Genomic DNA, 25,250 nt, shown 5'->3' with positions numbered 1-25,250 from the left:
GCAATGGAAAGCCACTGAAGGTTTGAGTTGTGGGAGAAGAGGGAGAGGAATAAAATTATCAGAGGGCTATTTAGTAAGGTATCTCTGACAATGACTGAATGAGGTTTTTGCAGTAGTCCAAATAAAAAATAATTAAGAACCAAACTAGATGGTAGTTGTAAAGAGAGAACACGGCTGGGCACAGTGGCTCACACCTATAATCCCAGTACTTTGGGAGGCCAAGGCCAGCAGATCACAAGGTCCGGAGTTCAAGACCAGCCTGGCCAACATGGTGAAACTCCACCTCTACTAAAAATACAAAAATTAGGCGGGTGTGGTGGTGGGCGCCTGTAATCCCAGCTACTTGGGAGGCTGAGGCAGGAGAATTGCTGAAACCCAGGAAGCGGAGGCTGCAGTGAGCCAAGATCACAACACTGTACTCCAGCCTGGGTGACAGAGCAAGACTCTATCTTGGAAAAAAAAAAGAGAACAAATACATACGAAAGAGGTGGAGAAACTGAAGAAAGCTGAATTGACAAAATTAAACAAATGGCTGGATGTTGAGGTTGCCCATATTGAGTCTGAGGTGCAGGTGAGACAATCTGGATGATCCACAATTTGCTCCAAAACAAGCAAATAACCTATAATCCACAAAAATTACCAAAAGAAGTCCTGCTTAGTGGAATAAGACTCTGGTTCTTGATAAAAGCAAAGCTGCTAACCATCAAAAATATCAGCTTTAGCCGGGCATAGTGCTGCATGCCTGTAATCCCAGGACTTGGGAGGGCAAGGCAGGCAGATCATTTGAGCCTAGGAGTTCAAGACCAGCCTGGGCAACATGGCAACCCCCCCCCCCATAAAAATACAAAAATTAGCCGAGCATGGTGGTGCATGCCTGTAGTTCCAGCTACTCAGGAGACTGAGGCAAGAGGATCACTTGACTCCAGAAGGTTGAGGCTGCAGTGAGCCAAGACTGTGCCACTGCACTTCAGCCTGGGCAACAGAGCAAGGCTGTCTCAAAAAATGAAAACAAAAACAGCCTTTACTAAAAACTAAAATGACACTGATGATAAAATGATACAATGCCTAAAAGTGTTTCCTTTCACCCTAAGGAAAGGAAGAAAAGTCTTTAATGTATATAAATGTAACGTGCAATGAACAATGACAACATACAACCACAGTTAAGAGAGAGCCTAACCAGTCAGGGAGCCACATGACAAAGTCCAGGAAATCCTACTAGTGAACTATAGCAGAGCACTAAAATATGACTTGAATGGATTTCCACAAAGGAATAGGAGAAATGATCATTAAACAAATGCAGGTCAGGTGCGGTGGCTCACGCCTGTAATCCCAGCACTTTGGGAGGCCAAGGCGGGTAGATCACCTGAGGTCAGGAGTTCAAGACCAGCCTGACCAACATGGTGAAACCCCGTCTCTATTAAATATACAAAATTAGCCAGGCACGGTGATGCATGCTTGTAGTCCCAGCTACTCAGGAGGCTGAGGCAGAAGAATCCCTTGAACCCGGGAGGTGGAGGTCGTGGTGAGCCAAGATCGTGCCATTGCACTCCAGCCTGGGTAATAAGAGTGAAACTCCATCGCCAAAAAAAAAAAAAAAATGCTGTTCTACCCACTGAGCTCTAGGTTATGGGGAGGGATAATTTCAGAAACTTCGGTGTGCAAAAAGGAGCAGCTTCCATAATTACCTTTTCTGCCCAAAACCTTCCAAGCAACATTTATCAGTCAGTTTCAAATTAACATTTACTGATCAATCTATTTTAAGGTACTCTATTTCAAACAAAGGATGGTGCCACTTTCATGAGTTTTTTAAGGTATAATTTTTTTTAAAAGTTAGTTAAGACTAATACCCCAAATAACTTTTAATATATTCCTTAAAATAACTGACACTTTAATTCAAAATAGCTATCTATTTTTTATATACTATCATTAAACAGTTTTGTCAGAGACATAAATTTGAAGACTGCTCTACAAACGAATTTTCTACAAATAAAGTTAGTATATAGTGTTTAAATCAGCATTCAAAGAATCATTAAAGCCAGATTTTACAAAAGGTATGATTCCAAAGTGGGATCCATGTGTCCCAGGTTTCTGAAATTCTCATTTATTCAATACGCTACTATGGCCTTTCATACCTTTCATGCCCACAGAGGCCACAGCAAACAATCAGACATATAACCAACTAGCAATTCTGCCCTTACATTATCTGACATTTTATATTTGTTCATTGCCTGCCTTCCCCATTAAAAAATAATCCTCATGACAACAGTGACTGTGTTTTTACAACTGTATCCCCAATACCTAAAACACTGCCTAACACGTAGCAGGCACTCAATGAGTACTGATCAATATATCCATAAGAAAAACAACAACTATATTCTTCCTACAAACAGATTCAAGCAATGACAATATACCCTGCTTGAATCTGCCACTTTTTACAGAACGATGTTTAATTTTGGTATGTGTCTCTTCCTGAATTGCAGAAAATACAGTTATCTTTGAGAAGGTTGGAAAAGATTCCGTGATTACAGAGAGGCACTCTTTAATACAGCTCAGGGTCTAGTCTGAACTTGTGGGACACGCACAGGAACACCGGAGTCACTTCTGCACAATGAGACACAAACGGATGGATGCTCACCCCTCAATAAAGGTATATACGCAGTACAAAACATGCTAAGAAGGAATACCACAAGACTTAATTAGTGCTCAGAAGGAGCTTTGTGACACGAGATGAAAGGTACCACAGACACAGAAAACATTACAAAGGTGTGGCAATACAATACCTCAAAGACAAGAATCAGTTTGTGACCCTGATGTAATGAGGATTCCAGGGACCACTGACAATCTCCACTTACAAAGCAAAGCATGGAACAGACCCAAAGTATCAAATGCCCTGTAACAAAGAGAAACTGACATGATAAGTCCTGTGCTGTCCTCCCAGCTTTCCCTTCCACATTAGTACTAAAGTGCAGGCAGGCATTTCTTTCATGGAAACAAACTTTTCTCCATATTGTCTACTTTCTGTCATTAATATCACTTACCTCCTGCCCTGTAGCTGCTTCCATATCAAGAAACAGATCAAGAAGAGATCGGACCAGGCGAGCTGCTTTAGCCTTGCTGATGGAATTCAAGAAGGGTCGTACATACTTCAGGAGTCCCCCAAGCTCTGTATGAAAGGCAATTCAAAAAGAGAAGTAAACATCAACATTTGAGACAAAATACCCACTTAAGAAATTGACCGAATGTCATAAAAATCAGTACTTCATCACTGGAATCAGTCTAAATGAAACTTACTAGGAGTTTAAAGCATTCCTAGCAAATAGCAGAGTAGCAAAAATACGTTAACATCATATACCAAATTTGCATTCTGTTACCTACTTAGCCACTGGATTACTATGAAGTTCCAAGAAAAGCTCATGTCTCTGCTTCATTTATCCATCTTAATGAAAGATAAACAGCCAAGTATTCATAATCTCAAAAAGCAGTTTTCTAGAACATGAAATATGCTGTGTCCCTGCCACCTTCACAAAATTACTTCCTCACAACCAACAAATATGATCAGGTTATACAAGTAATTTTTTTCTAATTTCCAAGTCTGCTTCAGCTGTTCCCCTTAAACAGACAAGAGATTTCCCACTCCAGATTCCTTTTTCATGTCTTTCTGCAGTGCTCCCCAGTTTAGCCCTTCTGCAATATCACTTCCCTGGCACTCTTCTGAATAAACTTTTCACATAGAAGAGTGTTTTGCCCTTAAAGTGCTACTATATCTCTTTTAAATTCCTCATTAATCTTCAAAACCTAAGTCTTAAACTATGACCAAAAAAGGGATCCATCATAGAGCTTTTCCCCCACTTTATAGAAGAGGGCAGTATACGAACTCTAAAGAAACATCTTTCGAAACAATAAACTAGAGATATGCTTGTTAAATAGTAAAAATTAGAGAATGTTTCAACTAAACAGCTAATGAGGTATTTTTGGAATGTAGGTTAAAATTACTTTAGTGCCACTGCCTCTTTAATATTCTCCAATTGCAGACTCACCCTCCTGAGAACTCTAATTCAGGGCAAGCAAACCTCACCCTCCAGAGAATGCTAATTCAAGGCCCTGAAATCCTCATCTGCCTGAATAGTCAGAGAATGCATGGGACTGTGTCAGGCACTTAAGAACTTGATATAGAGTAGAAAAGTTCATCTTTTCCCTTCACTCCCCAGTAATGACCTTTGATTCCCAATGTTTAAAACTTTCTTCATTCTGCCACCTCATTCGCCTCTGCACAAGACTACAGCATATACTCCTGCTTTCAAGAGGCACTAATGCTATAATCCCATCTGAAATGTCTTGCCATCTTCTCAGCCTGTATAAATCTTATATATCCTTTTAGGTCCATCTGAAGTCCTATTGAGTTTTCCATGTAACTCCAGTCTACAGTGATTCTCCCCCTCAAATTCCTTTTGCATTTATTTCAATTATATTATGTAATGATAGCTTTTTTAAAGTAGTCCGGAGCAATGTCCCTTCTCCCACAGAATTTCCTCCTGTGCCTGAACAATTCTGAATGATTTCTAGTCACAGAAATGTTCACAAAGCAGCCTATTCTAATGTTGACCAAAACAAATTATTCCTTTTTGAAACACAAAACAGAAATCTATACCTTCTTTCATATGGCTTTAAATACTTAAAGGTAATTATCATTTACATTTCCCTAATTTTCCCTTTATCCAAGCTTAACATCTTTGGCTATTTCAACTGTTCCTCCAAAGTCCTTGTTTCTAGATAACTTAGTTGCTCTCCACTGAACAAACTCTACTTTCTAAAGGTACCACCTGTGGTATTTTGTGGTACCCAGAAATGAAAACAATTGCCCCAGGTAGGGTCTGACAGTAGACCAGGAGGCCATGATATGTAACATAAGAGAGCATGTTTTGCTTTTTCTAACACCTCTCTTTGTTCAGACTGAGTCCATTAAAGTCCTTTTTAATAGACTACTGTCAAAACAGGTAATTCCCCCAACGTCCTCTGTTTTGAAAAATACTTTAAGTATATAACTTAATCCTTATCACAACTGAATTTAATCTTCCTGGCTTTGGCAATAACTGTGAATTTTAATTCTGTCTTCTAACTGTACTGAGTCATCTACAAAAATAAGCATGCCTTCTGAAATGGCTTTAACCATGATTCCAGATGCTGACCAGAAAAACAAGGACAGATCTTCACGACACAATGCCTGAAGACTTCCCTTCAGGTTGACAAATGATCCATTTATTAACATGTTTTGGATACAGTTACTCAGCCCATTGTAAATTCATAACCTGTACCTTTGATATTAATATTATGGCAAATGTTCAACTATCCTGCTTACATCACATATGTAGTCTATATCATTCCTCTAATCCAGAGGCTGGTAAACTTTTTCTGTGAAGGACCAGACAGTAAATTTTTTTGGCTTTTCAGGTTATATGGTCTTAGTAGCAGGTCCTGAACTCACTCAGTCACACACAATGGGGAAACAAATGGGCACGACTTTGTTCCAATAAAACTTTATTTACAAAAACAGGTGGCACACAGACCCCTGAAAATCTATGGGTCTGATAAAGCTAACCAAAAAGAGAACTAGGCTGGGTGCAGTGGCTCACACCTATAATCCTAGCACTTTAGAAAGCCAAGGCGGGCAGACTGCTTGAGCTCAGGAGTTCAAGACCAGCCTGGGCAACATCGCGAAACCCCCACTCTACAAAAAATTAGCCAGGCATGATGGTGTGGGTCTATAGTCCCAGTTACTTGGGGGACTGAGGCAAGAGCATTGCTTGAGCCCAGGTCGAGGCTGCAGTGAGCCAAGATTGTGCCACTGCACTCCAGCTTGGGTGACAAAGTGAGACTCTGTCTCAAAAAAACAAAACAAAACAAAACAAATAGAGAGAACTAAGGTGAATTTGGAATAATCTGTTCACAATAAATCCACTGTTTTTAAGAGATTACTATCTCCTTATCAAATAATCTGTCCCAGAACTCTACCACTAATGACCATGTATAGTGTCTATTCTTTATTTTTAATTTATTTCAATGTGCAGCACACAATGAATACATCTATTCTTTGCATTATCCTCTTGAAAGGCAGGATAATATTTGCCTCAGTTTCCTTATACCTCTCCATGATTTTTCTCAGAATAATAAATGGCTCTATAGTTAAATCTGCTAGAACTATTTTTTTGATAATAAAAGAAACTGTTAGAGCCTAGAGACCTGAACTTATTTACAGAGACTATCTGCTCTGTCTTCTCTCACCTATTTCTTTCAGTTTGAAAATCATTTTCCTTCCTAGAAAAGGCAGAAGCGAAACATGAGCTAAGCAGTCTGCCTTTCTAACACCTGCTAGCATTACAATATTTTCTCTAAGCACTGAGTGTTATTCTTCTTACCCCAAGAGAGAAGCAAATGATCTTAGTTGTCCTCCTGCATTTTTCTTTTTTTTTTTTTTTTTTTGAGAAAGAGTCTCACTCAGTCATCCAGGCTGTAGTACAATGGCACAATTGTGGCTCACTGCAGCCTTGACTTCCCAGGCTCTAGTGATCCTCCTGTCTCTGTTTCCCAAATACCTGGGACACAGGAATGCACCACCACACCCAGTCAATTTTTTAATTTTTTTGTAGATATGGGGTCTCCTTATGTTATCCATGCTGCTATTTTTTAAAAAAAAATTTAACAGAGATAGCATCTTCACTATGCGGTTCAAACTGGTCTCTAACTCCTGGTCTCAAGCAATCCTCCCACCTCAGCTTCCCAAAGTCCTGGGATTACAGGTGTGAGCTACTATGCCCAGCTGCCATTTTTCAGACTTAGTTCATCATCTGTTTTAGTCTACTACTGTTTTATATTCATTCTTGTTTGTATTTCCTGTTTCTTTCCATTTTCATACATACTGAGATAATTTTTTTTTAAGTCCCATAAAATCATACTGACTTCCTCCTATTCTTACTGGGATTATTTGTAATTATGTGACCAGAATTTCCTTGTCAGTGGCTCACACCTGGAATCCCAGCACTCTGGGAGGCCGAGGCGGGTGGATCAACTGAGGTCAGCAGTTCAAGACCAGCCTGGCCAACATGGTGAAACCTCTTTTCTACTAAAAGGAAAAAAAAAAAATTAGCCAAGCGTGGTGGCTCACGCCTCTAGTCCCAGCTACTTGGAGAAGCTGAGGCACAAGAATCGCTTGAACCCAGGAGGTAGAAGTTGCAGTGAGCTGAGATCACATCACTGCACTCCAGCCTGGACAACAGAGTGAAACTCGGTCTCAAAAAAAAAAAAAAGGCTGGGCATGGTGGCTCATGCCTATAATCACAACACTTTGGAAGACCAAGGTGGGTGGATCACTTGAGGTCAGGAGCCCGAGACCAGCCTGGCCAACATGATAAAACCCCACCTCTACTAAAAATACAAAAATTAACTGGGTGTGGTGGTGGGCGCCTGTAGTTCCAGCTACTTGGGAGGCTGAGGCAGGAGAATCACTTGAACCCAGGAGGTTGAGCCGAGATCGCGCCACTGCACTCCACACCAGCCTGGGCAACAAAGCAAGACTCTGTCTCAAAAAAAAAAAAAAAAAAAAAAAAAAAACCCTCACAGAACTCAACAGATTCCTTTGAAAAGTTTTAGGCTATGAAATCCTGAGCCTAGGCATCATGTCTGATGATGCTCAACACTATTAACACTACTTACAATTACAATTACACATCAGACATTGTTTTTTTCGGTAATCCCCAAGTGATTGTTATTGGCCAGGGATCCTATCTTAAATTTTTGAGTAGAATACTTAGCATAATGCTATGCACTTATTAAATGCATAAAAAACAAAACTGGACATTAATGGAACAGACATACTTTCTATTCTCAGGGAGCAAACAATACAAACCTATCCATCAATAATAGCAAACACAGCTAAATATATGTAGGCCTTAACACTTCCTTAGAGTTCCCATTGTGTATACCTATACTCATCAAACTTTCTTAGAAAACAGTAAGTAACATGGAAATGTTTTTGAAATGTTTTGAAAGTTCTTATAATTCATCTATTAAATTCCAACAGGTTTAGCAGTACACTTCTAAACTTCTCAAGTCACAAGGCAGGGCAAGAAACAAGGGGAGAATACATATAAAATAGGAATTTCAAGCAAAACAGTAATATTTTTGGATGAAAATTACTGAAGTGTTGACTATATACCACACACTGTTCTTAATTCATGCCACTGAAGGAAAGTAGAAATTTGGATATCTCAACAACAACAAAATCTTTTTTTGAGGCAAGGTCTTGCTCTGTCACCCAGGCTGAAGCATAGCGGTGTGATGACAGCTCACCTCAACCTCCTCGGCTCAAGCAATCCTCCCACCTCAGCCTCCAGAGTAGCTGGTACTACAGCCACATAATACCACACCCAGCTAATTTTTCTATTTTTTGTAGAGACGGGGTCTCACTATGTTGCCAGAGCTGGTCTCAAATTCCTGGACTCAAGGGATCCTCCTGCCTCAGCCTGCCAAAGTGCTGGGATTACAGATATGAGCCACCGCGCCTGGCTAACAACAAAAAAATTTTCACATCACTTCTGTTGGCTTTATAATTCAGAAAAATTACCTTACTATATTTTGCATGGAGTGATTATCAAAACTGTTCTTGATAATTTGATTATCAAGCTCAAATTAACTGACAGACAACTGGAATCCATATGTATGTTAAATAGGAGGGAAGTCAGTCTAAGATGAAAAGACACCACCCACCAATGATAATTCGGAAGTAGACAGTTACAGGAAAGCAATAATAACCATGATGTCATGTGGCTATATGGGCTCTGAAGTAAGACTACATGAGTTCAAATCCTAGGTCTACCAGTTATTAGTTGAATGAGCTTTGGTAAGTTATTTAACTTTTCTGTGCTCAGTATCCTCCATGTGTAAAATGGATAACAGTACCTACTTCAAGTTGTTTCAAGGATTCAATTAACTTAAACCATGTGTGTGTTTAAAAGAGTAACCAGTTGGCCAGGCACCGTGGCTTACACCAGTAATCCCATCATTTTGGGAGGCCGAGGTAGGTAGATCACCTGAGGTTAGGAGTTCGAGACCAGCATGACCAACATGGTGAAACCTCACCTCTACTAAAAAAAAATACAAAATTAGCCAGGCATAGTGGCGCATGCTGGCAATCCCAGCTACTCGGGAGGCTGAGGTAGGAGAATCACTTGAACCTGGGAGGCGGAGGTTGCAGTGAGCCGAGATCGCACCATTTGCACTCCAGCCTGGGCAACAAGAGCAAAACTCCGTCTCAAAAATAATAATAATTAAAAAAAAAAAGAGTTCATAGCAATCAAAAACCATTACGTATGGTTCTTCTTATAGCTACTTAACGATGTTTTAAGTAAGATATAAGGCCCATGTAAACACATCCTCACAATTTCATACATCTTTATTCAGCTCTATAGACTGCGCCTAATAATAAGTTAGTGATCTTTAATTGAAAAAAATCACTGGCTGGGCACAATGGCTCACGCCTGGAATCCCAGCACTTTGGGAGGCCAAGGTGGGTGGATCATGAGGTCAGGAGTTCGAGACCAGCCTGATGAACACGGTGAAACCCCGTCCCTATTAAAAATACAAAAATTAGCCAGGCGTGGTAGCACGCGCCTGTAATTCCAGCTATTCCAGAGGCTGAGGCAGGAGAATCGCTTGAACCCAAGGGGCAGAGGTTGCAGTGAGCCCAGATCGCGCCACTGCACTCCAGCCTGGGTGACACAGCGAGACCCCGTTTCGAAATAAGAAAAACATCTTTAGCTCTCAAGTTCAAGAAGTTGTGCCAACTAACCCCCATTATTCTCTTAAACAACATAATTTTAGGGGAAATAACTCATGAGGTCACTTAACAGATCTTAATCCAATTTAATCAAATGAGCTCTAAATTCACTTTAAACTTAACAAAAACCACCCATTTGAAGTTAAACAGACTTCTCTTTAAATACTATTACCACTTTACTGGTAAAAGGTCCTTCCTGATCAAAAGGACTCCCTTCTCATTCCAAGGACACACCCATCATCAGAATATTATGTCAAATCGAATCAGTCAATGGTTTAATTACAACTAGAATGTCTGAGCAATGATGTGCACAAAGTCCTAGGTACAAATGGAGAAGTCTTAGGAAGACTCCATTTAATGTCTTATTCTTATTCTTAATCAATCAGAAAAAAACGACAGTGAGTCACTTGTATACAAAATCCTTTGTCATTTTTGAATCTGGCGCTTAAAGTTGTTATCTATCTTAAATACATCAGAGTTGCTCAGTGAAATTATTGAAGACTGTTGCTGCCTCTATGTGAGGGAATACAGTGAGAATTCAAAAACCAGAAACAAATCAGAAATCACTATATCCCAACAAAAGTAAGATTGTCTCTCATTTGCAAAACTAAACTACCATGAAAGAACTGAGTTTAAAGGCCACTTAATTGCCTGGTAAAAAACTGAAACTCAACAAGTTGCCAAGAAAATAAAGTTGAATTCAGTTTGTGGATCAGTCCCATGATTCTTCACTCCAACAAAAGACGGGAATTTCACTCAGCATTTCAGGTACAATCCATGTGTAGCACTTACCTGCAGCTTGTCCAGTCTTTGCCAGGAGAGATCCCAGTTCCAGGATGCTCTGCTCTTTGACTTGCACTGCCTCCTCATCGTTTTCCTGAATGTCACGCTTCACTAGGAGAGGAAAATGCAAACCCTCTTAAAATTCTTACCAAAAAATGAAGACTGAGGGAAATTTCACCCTCATAAGATCCATTACAAACTCAAAACATATTTACCAAAAGACAAATTCTAGAGTTAAAAAAAACTCTAAGTCAGGAAAAAAAAAAAGATAATATATACATAGAATATGTTCCATGTAAATCATAAAAAACAGGATTCTTCTCTTTGATTTTAAATGTGCCTTTTCATTCTACCCACCAGATTTTTGCTTACCTATATACACTAAGTTTCCGTTGTGGTCACTTGGTTAAAGCAAAATTAAAACAAAACAAATCATTCATACTTATGGTGCCAAGATCTATGCCAGTCACTATGTTATGTGAAGATATTAAACATGCCTGTGCATTTATGCCACAAACCAAAATCAATTGACCAAGTTATTGATGCCTGTAAGTCAAAAGCCTTTCAATAAACTTTATGTCTGTGCAAAGCCTCAGCTGATGGGTGTGTTAGGGATAAGCAGGTCTATACAGCCATTCAAGAAAAACAACCCTATCAAAGCCCCAGTGTGATCCTGCACAGCTACACTTAGGAGACACTGCTGCTTTTTAATGCACTGAGGTCTGTTAAAATAACTTTGTGCTATCTGTCCTATTTTCAACAGCTAATAACTATTTTAACATGCAAGCATGGAATAGCCTCTCCAAGTTTGTAGTGATCATCACTGGTTACCACTACTCTTACAAAGAAAGCATCATGACTTGACAAAAACCAAGATTTTGATACTCCATGATGGAGTCCAGAAAAAGTAAGGCCGTCAACCATGATGACTCAAGCTTGCTCTAACAGTGAAGCTTTCAGGGAACTCTCCCCTAGAATAGTGGGCCAACAGGAAATACTCTAATTGTAATGTTTAACATAATTTCTACTTTATGAAAGACAAAATATTAGGCACTAGGCACAGACAATTAAAATTCATGCTCCTCACATTAGTTCTAAATAATAATGTGTACTCAGAATAAAATACCCATGTAACGGTGAATGAGATGACTCTGGTTCCGTAGAAGCAACTGACCTAAGTCAAGATCAGAACTTTTCAAAAGAAACACCTTTTACCAATATCGTTCAAAGATACATCTTGACGCCCACCTCCTCTCCTTCTCTAGTATCCCCAATGATAAAGTATCAAGATCTTGTCATTGTCCTTTCTCCGTGCAGGTCTGGAATACCAAAATTCAACACACTATGTCAAATGCCAACATCTTGCAAGTCCCACATACAGGTGCATTCTCATACTACTTGTTGAGCTAATTCAAATCTTCCCAAGCTACACTAAAAAGATCCCATTACATGTACAGTGAAGAGCTGGTCCAAGCCCTAACTGAATCCTTTATGAGTGAACATTTAAGTCTTCCTCTGTCATAAATTTCTGTTCACACTTGAATCCCAACAGAAAGCTGCAGGAAACGACTGGCTGGGGTTGTCATTTCAGTTTTCCTGTTGTGTGCAGGTGTAAGACCATCATATTACAATGCTGAGAAAATTTTAATTTTTCCGGCAACATGCAGCCGACCCGTTCCAAAGAATTCCCTGAACTCTGCGGCTGACAACTAACTCCCTTAACTCACTTCCAATCCCTACAGGGAGTCTGGAAAGATTAGTCACCTCCTCTAGCCCGGCGGTCCCGCTCCAACACCTCACTCTTACACCCTACACAAGGCAGATGAGCGTCTCGGCCACCTCCACAAACCAAATGCCAACCTGAGGTGTGTGTCACCCCTGAATTTCCCACATTCTGAAAGAGACCCTCCTCTTAGTGGAGCTTTCCGCCGTGGGGCTGGGGAGTAGCAGCTCCCAGCGTCCCGTGGAAGGAAACTCCCAGAGAAGAGCAAGCGCTCGCGCTCCCACCCGGAGCAGACTGTGCTGATTACAACGGCGGGAAATGCCTGTCCTGAGCTGGTTTCGCCAAGGCCTTTCAACTAGAGACTCTAGGACCAGTCCGTGACAAGCACGCCGGCCGGCACTACTCCGGGTCCCAGACCAGCTCGTGCGGGCCAGAGCCGGGGACACAGCTAGGGAGGGGTGGGGGCCCGGCTCGGCCCACTCTCCCACCCTACGCTAAGCCCCCCGTGAGTCAGCAGCCGGCGACGGGACCTGGGGATTGCCTCAAGCCCTCCCACAAGAGTGAGACCCGGGGGGCTCTGGGGAGCTCCGAGCGGCCTGCGCCCCCGGCCCGGCCCCCCTCACACACACAGTGAGTCAGCAGCACCAGAGCCGGCTAGCCCGGCCCCTCTCCGCTGCCGCCGACCGACATAAGCCGAGCTGGGCCGGCGGGGCCGGGGAGACGGCGCGGCGACCTTTACCGATGGAGTGGAGGATGTCGATGGAGGCCTCCCGGTCGGTGCTGAGCAGAGACTGGGCTCTCTGGAACTCCACCACTGCCGCCGCCGCCATCTTACCGCTCTCACACCGTCCCCGGCCGCGGCCGCCGACGCCGGAAACACACACCCGGAAAGCCCGCCCTCGCGTCCCTCCGCCTGTAGCTCCCGCGGCTCCGTTCCCAGAGCACTCCGGGAGTTGTAGTCTCTCGGAGCGCCTCGCCCGTGGGCTGCAAGCTCCCCAGCGCCGCCTAGCGGGCGGCCGGCGAGGAAAAGAGGCGGTGCCCCGCAGTGGGAGCTCAAGATCGGTCCCCGCCCACCCCAAAAGAGGCTTCTTGATTCCGGCCCCGCTCGCGCACTCCTGAGAGGGATTCTTGAGTACCGGGCTAGGTCTTCAGTCAAAGCTGTGTGGCTTTCTTTGCGGCTTCCACGATTTAACCATTCATTCAGGACTATAAGTGACCTTATAAAGTGCTCGCTATGTGGCAGACAAAGAATAGCACCATTCGAATGCGTTCCAGTGTCTGACGCCTGTACGCCGCACACACGCTTTCCAGGCTTGACTCCCGCAGAACGCTAGCCGGCAGGAGGGCAAACCCGCCAGAACCGGAGAAAACTGTCCTTCTCACGCGCCCACTTAACCTTGGGACAGTGCTGGACGTGATGAAATGAAACATCACCTTTGCTCCATTCACGCCACAAACACCTCTTGGGAATCCACAGAAGCCTCACCCAGCTCCCCAGCTCAAAAACAAAAAAAAAAAAAACAAAAAAAGGAAGAAAGAAAAAGAGAAATTGAATTATTCTTCCCAATATCTTCAGTCCCTTCAACTAAAGTCACAGATATCAGTGAAGACGTCGTGTGGACGGAAAAATGACATTCTATGAGACCACTTAGGGTTAAACTTAAGAAAGATGCTAAAAGGGTACAAAGACAATTCGGTATAAGGAAGACCTTTCTCTAGGCGATGACGATCCAAAAATGGAATGTGCTGTCCCATAAAAGGACGCATAAAGGGGACTAACATTGCACACGCTCTTCTGTAAGTGGATTAGGCCATTTATATTCCTCTATCTCCTTTTATTCTCCCAACGATGTTCTGTAAAGAAGATGTTTACTCCCCTTTAGTATGTGAGGAAACAGGGGGTTTGAGTTATTTGGTGAAGCTCAAATCCTGATTGGGAAAGCTGAGAGCTGCCGGTTAAGGAATGCCCTCCTAATTCCTGGGTGTGTTCACGTGAAAAGTAGATGACATCTCATCAGGTTGTTGTAAACAGTATTCATGACTTTGATGGAGAGTTGGATTAAGTGGCTTCTAGCAGGATGCGGTGGCTCACGCCTGTAATCCCAGCACTTTGGGAGGGCAAGGTGGGCAGATCGCTTGAGCCCAGGAGTTCAAGACCAGCCTGGGCAACATAGAGAAATCCCCCACCTCTACTAAAAATACAAAAATTAGCCAGGCATGGTGGTGCACGCCTGTAGTCTCAGCTACTTGGGAGGCTGAGGGGGGAGGCTTTAGAAGAAATCGTAGGAGAGGATAGATTGCTGGTCTCACTACAAAGAGGGGGAACCATAAAACAGCAAACCCCAACATTTCTGGCACCAGGGACCAGTTTGGTGGAAGACAGTTTTTCCACAGATGTGAGGAGGGGGGATGGTTTCGGGATGAAACTGGTCCACCTCAGATCATCAGGCATTAGATTCTCATAAGAAGCAGGCAACCTAAATCCCTGGTATGCTCAGTTCACAATAGAGTTTGCCTCCTATGAGAATCTAATGTTGCAGCTGATCTGACAGGGGGCGAAGCTCAGGCGTAATGCTGGCTCCCCAGCCACTCACCTCTTGCTGGGCGGCCTGGTTCCTAACATGCCACTGACCAGTAGTGGTCCTTGGCCCAGGGTTAGGGACCCCCACTGTAAAAGACTAGGAGTGTCTGCCAGATCTTTCTCCCAAGCTAGTGAGTCTTGCTGACTGTGGAAACTTATGAGCCCATCCCTGTATGATCATCATGGTGAAAGTTTTGAGATGAACTAGACATGTCTCTTGAGGAATTTGGCATGTGTGCACATTCATGAAGATGGTCACCCACTTCTAGCCTGCAGAATTATGAATTAGGGAAGCTGGCTGGCACACTCTACAATAGGACCAGGAGAAAAGACAACAATAGGGTAGCTTCCACTCCTGTGTTTGACATGGTAAGGTTCTTATGAGCCAAGAGGATGCTGAAAAGGTAGACCATCCAGGACCTTCTTAAAGGAACCTATTCAGAGTGCAGTGGTGCGATCTTGGCTCACTGCAAGCTCCGCCTCCCGGCTTCATGCCATTCTCCTGCCTCAGCCTCCCGAGTAGCTGGGACTACAGGCGCCCCCCACCACGCCCAGCTCATTTTTTGTATTTTTACTAGAGATGAGGTTTCACCTTGTTTGCCAGGATGGTCTCGATCTCCTGACCTCGTGATCCACCCGTCTCGGCCTCCCAAAGTGCTGGGATTATAGGCATGAGCCACTGCGCCTGTCCCAGCTGATTTTTTTTTTAAGAGACAAGGTCTTGCTATGTTGCCCAGGCTGGTCTCAAACTCCCGGCCTCAAGGGATTCCCCCCACCTTGACCTCCCAAACTGCTGGGATGACAGGCATGAGCCACTACGCCCAGCCTATTGCACGTGTTTGAATCTCATCTCCCTTCAAAAGGTTGCAGGACTACATGCTATAGAAAATGAGCACAGAATTTGAAGTCAGACAAACATGGAGCTCAATCTTCACTCTGCTACCAACTAACAGTCAAATTACTTAAACTATCTGATACAAAGTTTGATCATCAGTAAAACTATTTTAAAAATCAATTTCACTTAATGGTTGTACAATAATTTGACTGTATTTAATGCCACAGAACTTTTTTTTCTTTTTTTTTTTTTTTTGAGATGAAGTCTTACATTGTCACCTGGGCTGGAGTGCAGTGGTGTGATCTCGGCTCAATGTAACCTCTGCCTCCTGGGTTCAAGCAATTCTCGTGCCTCAGCCTCCTGAGCAGCTGGGACTACAGGCGCCCGCCAACACAATCTGCTAATTTTTGTATTTTTAGTAGAGAGAGGGTTTCACCATGTTGGCCAGGCTGGTCATGAACTTCTGACCTCAAGTGATCTGCCTGCCTTGGCCTCCCAAAGTGCTGGGATTACATGAGTGAGCCACCGCACCAGACCGGAACTGTATAATTTTAAATGGTTAAAATGATAAATTTGATGTTATTCATATTTCACCACAATTTTAAAATTTTACTTCACAGATTTGTTGAAATTTATTTTTTTTAAGAGACAGGGTTTTGCTATGTTGCCAAGGCAAGATTCAAACTCCTGGATTCAAGCCATCCTCCTGCCTTAGTCTCCCAACTAGCTGGAACAACAGGTACACACCACTGTGCCCAGCCCAGCTTTGAAGTTTACATTTTTAAAGATACTAGAACACTTCAGTGCTATGACTGACACATATATAAGTATTCAATCAGTGGCAGTCATTAAAATTGCAATTAAGTTGCTGATTAAATTAGCTGGGATTAGCACCTACTGCTCTCCTTCCTCAGGGAGCCCAGTTGGAGGGCTAAATGAATCTTTAATAGGTAATTTTCATAGTAATGGAGTGGTGATCAATTGTCAGTTCTATTCCCACCACCCCCTTTTTTTTTTTTTTTTTGAGACGGAGTTTCACTCTTGTTGACTGGGCTGGAGTGCAATGGCGTGATCTCAGCTCATGGCAACCTCCGCCTCCCAGGTTCAAGCAATTCTCCTGCTTCAGCCTCCCGAGTAGCTGGGATCACAGGCGCCCGCCACCACACCTGGCTGATTTTGTATTTTTAGTAGAGACAGGGTTACTCCATGTTGGCCAGGCTGGTCTTAAACTCCCGACCTCAGGTGATCCACCGGCCTCGGCCTCCCAAAGTGCTGTGATTACAGGCGTGAGCCACTGCACCCGGCCCAATAGGTAATTTTTATAGTAATAGAGTGGTGATCAATTGTCAGTTCTAGTTCCCATCTTAAGCTTCCTCACCCTCAGTCTTGTCTCCCTCCCCTCCCTGTCATGCTTCTTTCTGTCCTCATGCCACCCCCAAACACACTACACAGCCCTAATCTTCCCTATGCTACTGTATATTCCACAACAATTTCCTTTTTCTATGTAGCTCTTAATTGTTCACTGGTCTTTCTAAACATTTTGTATCCCAAAGTTGAGCAAATAGAGGAATACTATGATGTACTATCCTGCCAATACAAGCATGTATGCTCCTCCTTCTCCTCTCTCTCCTACCCTATTGTTACTGGAAAAAGGAGTCTTGGTCCAGACCCAAGAGAAGGTTCTTGGCTCTCCCACCAGGAAGAATTCAAGGAGAATCAGAGTGCAGTGAGAAGAGATAGTTTATTGAAAGCTACTTCATTATAGAATAGAGTGTCCTCAGAAGGCAAGTGGAGGAATGCACAGTCTTTAAGTTTTTCTTCTATAGGGATCTTGTGTCTACAAAGACTAAACTAAGCTGTGCTATATGCGGATGGGCAGACAGCATGACCAAATTTATTATGGTATTGATTTAAAGAAACCTATCCTTGACATTCTACGGTGTGAGTACATCAAAGCATAACTATCTTGAAAAAAAGCACAATTATCTTGAAAGCAAATCTTGTGATGGGTATTGGGACATCTGGGCTTTTCTGTTTTTGTAGAAGCCTGTCCTTGCAGGTAATCTTTAGGGTGTTTCCTTAACTATAAACATCTTATGACCGTGGGTTGTGACCAGCAAGGACTGTGTCTTGCTAGTTGTTTTTTTGGTTTTTTATTCTTTTTTCCAGAGTCTCACTCTTGTTGCCCAGGCTGGAGTGCAATGGCATGATCTCGGCTCACTGCAACCTCCGCCTTCTGGGTTCAAGCAATTCTCCTGCCTCAGTCTCCCAAGTAGCTGGGATTACAGGCATGTGCCACCACACCTAATTTATTTATTTATTTTTTGAAATGGAGTTTCGCTCCTGTCACCCAGGCTGGAGTGCAGTGGTGCAATCTTGGCTCACTGCAACCTCCGCCTCCAAGGTTCAACTGATTCTCCTGCCTCAGCCTCCCAAGTAGCTGGGATTAAAGGTGCGCACCACTACACCCGGCCTAATTTTTGTATTTTTAGTAAAGACAGGGTTTTGCCATGTTGACCAGGCTGGTCTCGAAGTCCTGACCTCGGGTGATCTGCCCAGCTCAGCCTCCCAACATGCTGGGATTACAGGCGTGAGCCACCACGCCTGGTGTATCTTGCTAGTTTTAAGATGGAGTTGACTGGCCAGGCGAGGTGGCTCACACCTGTAATCCCAGCACTTTGGGAGGCCGAGGCAGGCAGATCACCTGAGGTCAGCAGTTCGAGACCAACCTAGCCAACATGGCGAAACCCCATCTCTACTAAAAGTAGTATGGGTGTGGTGGCAGGTGCCTGTAATCCCAGCTACCCAGGAGGCTGAGGCAGGAGAATCGCTTGAACCCGGGAGGTGGAGGTTGCAGTGAGCCGAGATTGTGCCACTGCACTACAGCCTGGGTAACAAGAGGGAAATTCCATCTCAAAAAAAAAAAAAAAGATGGAGTTGATTTTAAAATGGCCTTATTCTCCTAGGCTTCTGCTTCCCTAACACTGTGACAAGGAGTTAAGGCTTGCAGTTCTACACTAGTGCTGACTCGATAACTACACATTCATTGCTATTCGAGCTCTGGAGAGCGGGAAAAATAGTAAAAAACAAGGAAAATATACATTATATTTGATCTCTTTTGGGGAACCCTTCTCTCACACACTGCCACATCTCCCTAGACCTCCAGACACCTTATTGTATTTGAGTTGTATTACAGTTCTCTCTTAGTGAAAGTCTGTTAGTGATGACCTCGTCTTTGACTTTATTTTACCCTCACCCTTTATTGATAGTTCAAGTGGGTATAAAATTCCTACATTGTCACTTTTCAGTCAACATTTTAAAGGAAACTGGCTTCAGTCTAATTGAAGTTCCTTTGTAGGTAATCTATCTTTTCCCCTTAGTTAATTTTAACAAATTTTTTGTTTTCAGCTTTTATCAGCTTCACAACAAAATATGTACATCCTGATCAGGACACACCAGCTTTCCTGAATCTCAGGATTCCTGCCTGCCAGTAATCCGGAAAATTATCTGTCATTATCTCTTCAAATATTGCCTTCTCTGTCTCCCTTTTCTCTTGGAAATCTTATTACATGTAAGTTAGATCTGCATTGTCCAGTACAATAGTCACTAGCCGCATATGGCTGTTGAACACTAGTTAGTTCAAACTGAGCTGCGTGTGGTGTAAGTGCAAAATACACACTGGGTTTCAAAGACAGTAGGAAAAAAAGAATATAAAATATTTCTTCATGATTTTATATTACATGATGAAAAAATATTTTGGATTAATGTGTTTCTTTTTACTTTGTTAGGTTGGTACTAGAAAATTTTAAATTATGTATGTATGTATCTCACACTATATTTCTATTGGACTGTGTAAGACTATCTGCATCTCTTTTCTATATGTTTTATGTTTTCTCTCTCCTTGTCTCTCCATACTACAAGGAATTTTCTTAATTTCATTTGAGAGTTTACTAGATTATATCATCAACTCGTTCTAATCTGCTACTTAATCCATCCGCTAAACTTTATTTGTTTTCCAGACAGAGTCTCGCTCTGTTGCCCAGGCTGGAGTGCAGTGGCGCAATCTTGGCTCACTGTAACCTCTGCCTCCCGGCTTCAAGCAATTCTCTGGCCTCAGTCTCCTGAGCAGCTGGTACTACAGGCGCACGCCACCATGCCTATTTTGTTGTTGTTGTTGTTGTTGTTATTGTTGTTGTTGAGGTTTTTTTTTTTAATTTTTAGTAGAAACGGGTTTTCACCATGTATGGCCAGGCTGGTCTCAAACTCCTAACCTCAAGTGATCCACCCGCCTTGGCCTCCCAAAGTGTTAGGATTACAGGCGTGAGCCATCGCGCCCAGCCCATTCACTCGACTTTAGTGTTCATCAACTTAAAACATATTTTTTGGTCCTCCTGCTTGCGCTATGACAGCCAGCACGGAGCCGCAGGGGTGGCCGCCCAGAGTCAGAGTCTGAGTCATGGTGACCAGCTGCAAGCATCTGCGTTGCGTCCTCCTGGGGAAGAGGAAAGGGTCGTTTGGAGCCAGCAGTTTCCAGCTCTCTGAGGTCACTGGGAGTTCGGTGAGAGCTGGGAAGAATGTGCTCAAAGGGAAACCTGTGAAGAAGCTCTTCACCTGAAAAATGTTCGCTTTGCCTCAGTTGCTAATTCTTTCATTGAGAAGGAGAATTACCATTATGTTACTATATTAGTGAAAGGAGAAGTGGACGTGACTCATGATTCAGAACCAAAGAATGTAGAGCCTGAAAAAAATGAAAGTTGGGAGTGGGTTCCCTGGGAACAATTTCCTCCTTCTGGGCCCTGTGTTCTTTAAAAGAACAAGACTATGTTCCATTTAAAGATCTGAACCATCTGGTAGGATACAAAGGAAATCATCTCTAGGTGGCCAAGATTTCTTGATTTTCTTTAAAAGACAAAAATAAGGTCGGGTTAGGGAATGAAAATATCTACATTTCGGTGCAACTCCATTTTATCTTTTTTTTTTTTTTTTTTTTTTTTTTTTTGAGACGGAGTCTTGCTCTGTGCCCCAGGCTGGAGTGCAGTGGCGCGATCTCGGCTCACTGCAAGCTCCGCCTCCCGGGTTCACGCCATTCTCCTGCCTCAGCCTCCCAAGTAGCTGGGACTACAGGCACCCGCCACCTCGCCCGGCTAATTTTTTGTATTTTTTAGTAGAGATGGGGTTTCACCGTGTTAGCCAGGATGGTCTCGATCTCCTGACCTCGTGATCCGCCCGTCTCGGCCTCCCAAAGTGCTGGGATTACAGGCTTGAGCCACCGCGCCCGGCCTCCATTTTATCTTAAAAAGTTCTTGTGATCACCAGTTTATTTGCAGTCTCTTAATGTACCCAGCACCCTTTCAGCTAGTACTTGATAAAATTTTTCTGAAATACGTATAATTGAATTGTATTTCAGACACAGGATGTATGATAAATACTGATATTATGGGTAATCTACTTTCCATATTTATCTATGATATTTACTATGCAGTTTGTCATTACTAGCTTGCATGGAATAGGATGCGGTTGAATTTGCCTTAGTGTTCTGTTCAAATAGAAATCTGAATTCAAATACTGTAGTTTAGATTCAAACACAGTATGCCCGTTGCAAAATTTACCAAGTTTGTTGATTTATTGATTTAAATTATTTTTTAAATTACTAATTTATTTTTAAAAAGTGGGTTGGGGGTAATACATTGTGACAGTCTTTGCAACTTACAGGGAATAGGACAGGTCATTAGGGTGTGTTTCCCAGGTTTCTAATTGAGAACCTAAACCCAGAGAAGTGAGACAAACCATCTAATGTCTGTATCCCACTATTAACAGGCTGTGTGACGTTGGATTTCTCACTTACTCTCTCTGAGGTCCAGTGTCCTTTTTTGTAAAATGAGGACATTCGTCTAGAGCAGTGGTTCTCAAAGTATGGTCTGGGGGTCCTCAAGAGCCTTTCACGAGTATTCTAGGTCAAAGCTATTTTTATAATACTAAGACATAATTTATCTTTTCCACTCTCATTTTTTCATGAGTGTCCAGAGGAATTTTTGAGAAGCTATCTGGTGTGATATTATAACAGGCTGAATGAAGAAGCAGACATGAGAATCTAGCTTTCATCTACCATCAGACATTAAAGAGACCGGCAAAAATGTAAAGCAGTGTGACTCTTCTCACTAATGAATTTTTATTGTTGTTTAGAAAAAGTTATTTTTTGTGAGTCTTAATATGTGAAAAAAATAGCTATTTTTCAAAAAAAATTTATGTTAACACATATTGGGCTTTTGTTACCCGTAAATAATTAATATATATATATATATTTTTTTTTTGAGACGGAGTTTTGCTCTCGTTGCCCAGGCTGGAGTGCAATGGCGCAATCTTCGCTCACTGCAACCTCTGCCTCCCAGATTCAAGCGATTCTCCTGCCTCAGCCTCCCGAGTAGCTGGGATTACAGGAATGAGCCACCATGCCTGGCTAATTTTGTATTTTTAGTAGAGACGGGGTTTCTCCATGTTGGTAGGCTGGTCTCAAATTCCCAACCTCAGGTGATCTGCCCGCCTTGGCCTCCCATGGTGCTGGGAGCCACCGCGCCTGGCGAAAATAATGAAAATCTTAAGAAAAAAATTAATAAAACCTGTTTTTTTTTATTTCTACAAGATTGGTTTGGTCCTTCTCTAAAGCTGACTTTTTTCAAAGTATCATATTATTTTCTTATGCTTTGGGTTCCTTCTTTTGTGTTTTTTATTCTTTTTTTTTTTTTTGAGACGAAGTCTCACGCTGTCGCCCAGGCTGGAGTGCAGTGGCGCGATCTCGGCTCACTGCAAGCTCCGCCTCCCGGGTTCACGCCATTCTCCTGCCTCAGCCTCCCGAGTAGCTGGGACTACAGGCGCCCGCCACCTCGCCCGGCTAAGTTTTTGTATTTTTAGTAGAGACGGGGTTTCACTGTGTCAGCCAGGATGGTCTCGATCTCCTGACCTCGTGATCCGCCCGTCTCGGCCTCCCAAAGTGCTGGGATTACAGGCTTGAGCCACCGCGCCCGGCCGTGTTTTTTATTCTTAAAAACAAAGTCTCTAATCTGTATCTTATCATTATCGCTGTTCGTGGAAACCTGATCCTGCAGTTTGTTGTGTCTGCTGATTCTCCCTCCTGCAGGATTGTTTTCTCCTGTGTTTGTAATTATGGATTACGAGCTTATCTTCAACAGGGTTTTATCTTTGTCATTCCTAGGAGATCTGGGTTGAGTTTGCTTCTGCAAACACATCTCAATATTATGTGTTCATGACTACATTTATGTTAGCTTACAGACTTTGGGGAATTTCTCCACTACAAAGATAATATGATTTAATTCCTGATATAGTTTGAATGTGTGTCTCTGCCCAAATCTCATGTTGAATTTTAATTCCCAGTATTGGAGGTGGCACCTGGAGGGGGGTGATTGGATCATGGGGGTTGATTTCTTATGGTTTAGTACCATCCCTTGGTGCTGTCCTCATGACAGCAAGTGACTTCTTACAAGACCTGGCTGTTTAAAAGTGTGGCACCACGGCTGGGCATGGTGGCTCACACCTGTAATCACAGCACTTTGGGAGGCCAAGGTGGACGAATCAGTTGAGGCCAAGAGTTCGAGATCAGCCTGGCCAACACGGTGAAACCCCATCTCTAGTAAAAATACAAAAATTGGCCAGGCGTGGTGGTGGGCGCCTGTAATCCCAGCTACTCAAGAGGCTGAGCAGTCCGAAAAAATATAAAATAAAAAATATATAAAAATAATAGGCTGGGTGCAGTGGCTTACACCTGTAATCCCAGCACTTTGGGAGGCCAGGGTGGGTGGATCACGAGGTCAAGAGGTTGAGACCATCCTGGCCAACATGGTGAAACCCCGTCTCTACTAAAAATACAAAAATTAGCTGGGTGTGGTGGCACACCACAGGAGGCTGAGGCAGGAGAATCGCTTGAATCCAGGAGACAGATGTTGCAGTGAGCCGAGATCGCACCACTGCACTCCAGTGTGGCGACAGAGCGAGACTCCGTCTCAAAAAAAAATAAAAATAAAAAAATAAAAGTGTGGCACCTTGCTCTCTCTTGTTCCTGCTTTCACCATGTGATGTGCCTGCTCCCTCTTTGCCTTCTGCCATGATTAGAAGCTTCCTGAAGCTTCCCGAAAAGCAGATGCCACATGACTTCCTGTGCAGCTGCAGAACCATGAGCCAATTAAACCTCATTTCTGATAAATTACTCAGTCTCGGATATTTCTTTTTCTTTTACTTTTTTGAGACAGAGTCTCGCTCTGTTGCCCATGCTGGAGTGCAGCAGTGCAATCTCGGCTCACTGCAACCTCTGCCTCCTGGACTCAAACGATTCTTGTCTCTCAGCCTCCCAAGTAGCTGGGATTACAGGCATAAGCCACCATACCTGGCTAATTTTTTTGTATTTTTAGTAGAGATGGGGTTTTGCCATGTTGGCCAGCCTGGTCTCAAACTCCCAACCTCAAGTGATTCACCCACCTCAGTCTTCCAAAGTACTGGGATTATAGGTGTGAGCCACTGCACCTGGCCTCCGGTATTTCCTTGTAGCAACACAAAAACAGCCTAATACAACTCCCAAATGAGAAATCCATAAAGTTACAATTTACCAGAGCAGATTTTTATTTATTTTTCTACCCAGGCTGAAACAAATATGTTTCCTTGTTGGCTGCCTGTGTCAGGGGATAGCTTTTTTTTTTTTTTTTCCTGGCTACCTCTTTCATTGAAGGGACAGCCCTTTGAGCATCCTGGCTTTAGATAGATATCTTAGTTTCAATTTCCATGTTGACCAAGCTAAAGCCCTTGTCTCTTTCCCTATGTGTGGTTTAAAATCCAAGCCCCAAGATTATCAGAAGATAAATTCCATCTATATTAGTCTGTTATCACACTGCTATAAAGAACTACCTAAGACTGGGTAATTCATAAGGAAAAGAGGTTTAGGCCAGGCGCAGTAGCTCATGCCTGTAATCCCAGCACTTTGGGAGGCCAAGGTGGGTGGATCACCTGAGGTCAGGTGTTCGAGACCAGCCTGGCCAACATGGCAAAACCCCATTTCTACTAAAAATACAAAAATTAGCCAGGCATGGTGGCAGGTGCCTGTAATCCCAGCTACTCGGGAGGCTGAGGCATGAGAATGACTTGAACCTGGGAGGCAGAGGCTGCAGTAAGTCGAGATCGCACCACTGAACTCCAGCCTGGGTGACAGAGTGAGACTCCTCTCACGGGGGACAGCAGGGGGAAGAAAGAAAAGAAAAGAGGTTTAATTGGCTCATGGTTCTGTGGGCTGTATAAGCTTCTGCTTCTGGAGAGGGCTCAGAAAACTTACAATCATGGTGGAAGGCAAAGGGGAAGCAAGCACATCTTCACATGGCTGGCAGAAGAGATGGGGGAAGGGGAAGTGCTACACACTTTTAAACAAGCAGCACTAGGGGGATGGTGCTAAACCATTAGAAACTGCCCCCATGATCCAATCACCTCCCACCAGGCCCCTCTT

General features: G+C 43.1%; 1 protein-coding gene and 1 pseudogene across 1 annotated transcript in view; one reads left to right on the top strand and one right to left on the bottom strand.

Annotated features, from left to right (window-relative positions):
• LOC105485188 (proteasome 26S subunit, non-ATPase 11) overlaps window positions 1-13,229 on the bottom strand; it is a 39,241-nt gene extending 26,012 nt beyond the window's left edge. Inside the window, exons 1-3 of the mRNA XM_011747402.3 lie at window positions 13,075-13,229; window positions 10,622-10,723; window positions 3,039-3,163 (exon numbers count right to left, since the gene is read on the bottom strand). Coding sequence (XP_011745704.1) covers window positions 3,039-3,163; window positions 10,622-10,723; window positions 13,075-13,165 — 318 coding nt within the window. The 5' untranslated portion in view covers window positions 13,166-13,229. The remainder of the gene's footprint in view (window positions 1-3,038; window positions 3,164-10,621; window positions 10,724-13,074) is intronic.
• A 6,924-nt stretch (window positions 13,230-20,153) lies between these two features.
• On the top strand, window positions 20,154-20,707 carry LOC139359553 (nucleotide triphosphate diphosphatase NUDT15 pseudogene; annotated as a pseudogene).
• The last annotated feature ends 4,543 nt before the right edge of the window (window positions 20,708-25,250 follow it).

Source organism: Macaca nemestrina, chromosome 17 (genome assembly GCF_043159975.1).
Source record: "Macaca nemestrina isolate mMacNem1 chromosome 17, mMacNem.hap1, whole genome shotgun sequence".
In the NCBI taxonomy this organism is placed as follows: domain Eukaryota; kingdom Metazoa; phylum Chordata; class Mammalia; order Primates; family Cercopithecidae; genus Macaca; species Macaca nemestrina.
The sequence above is the reverse complement of the archived record's forward strand: the minus strand, read 5'-3'. Positions and strand labels throughout refer to the sequence as shown.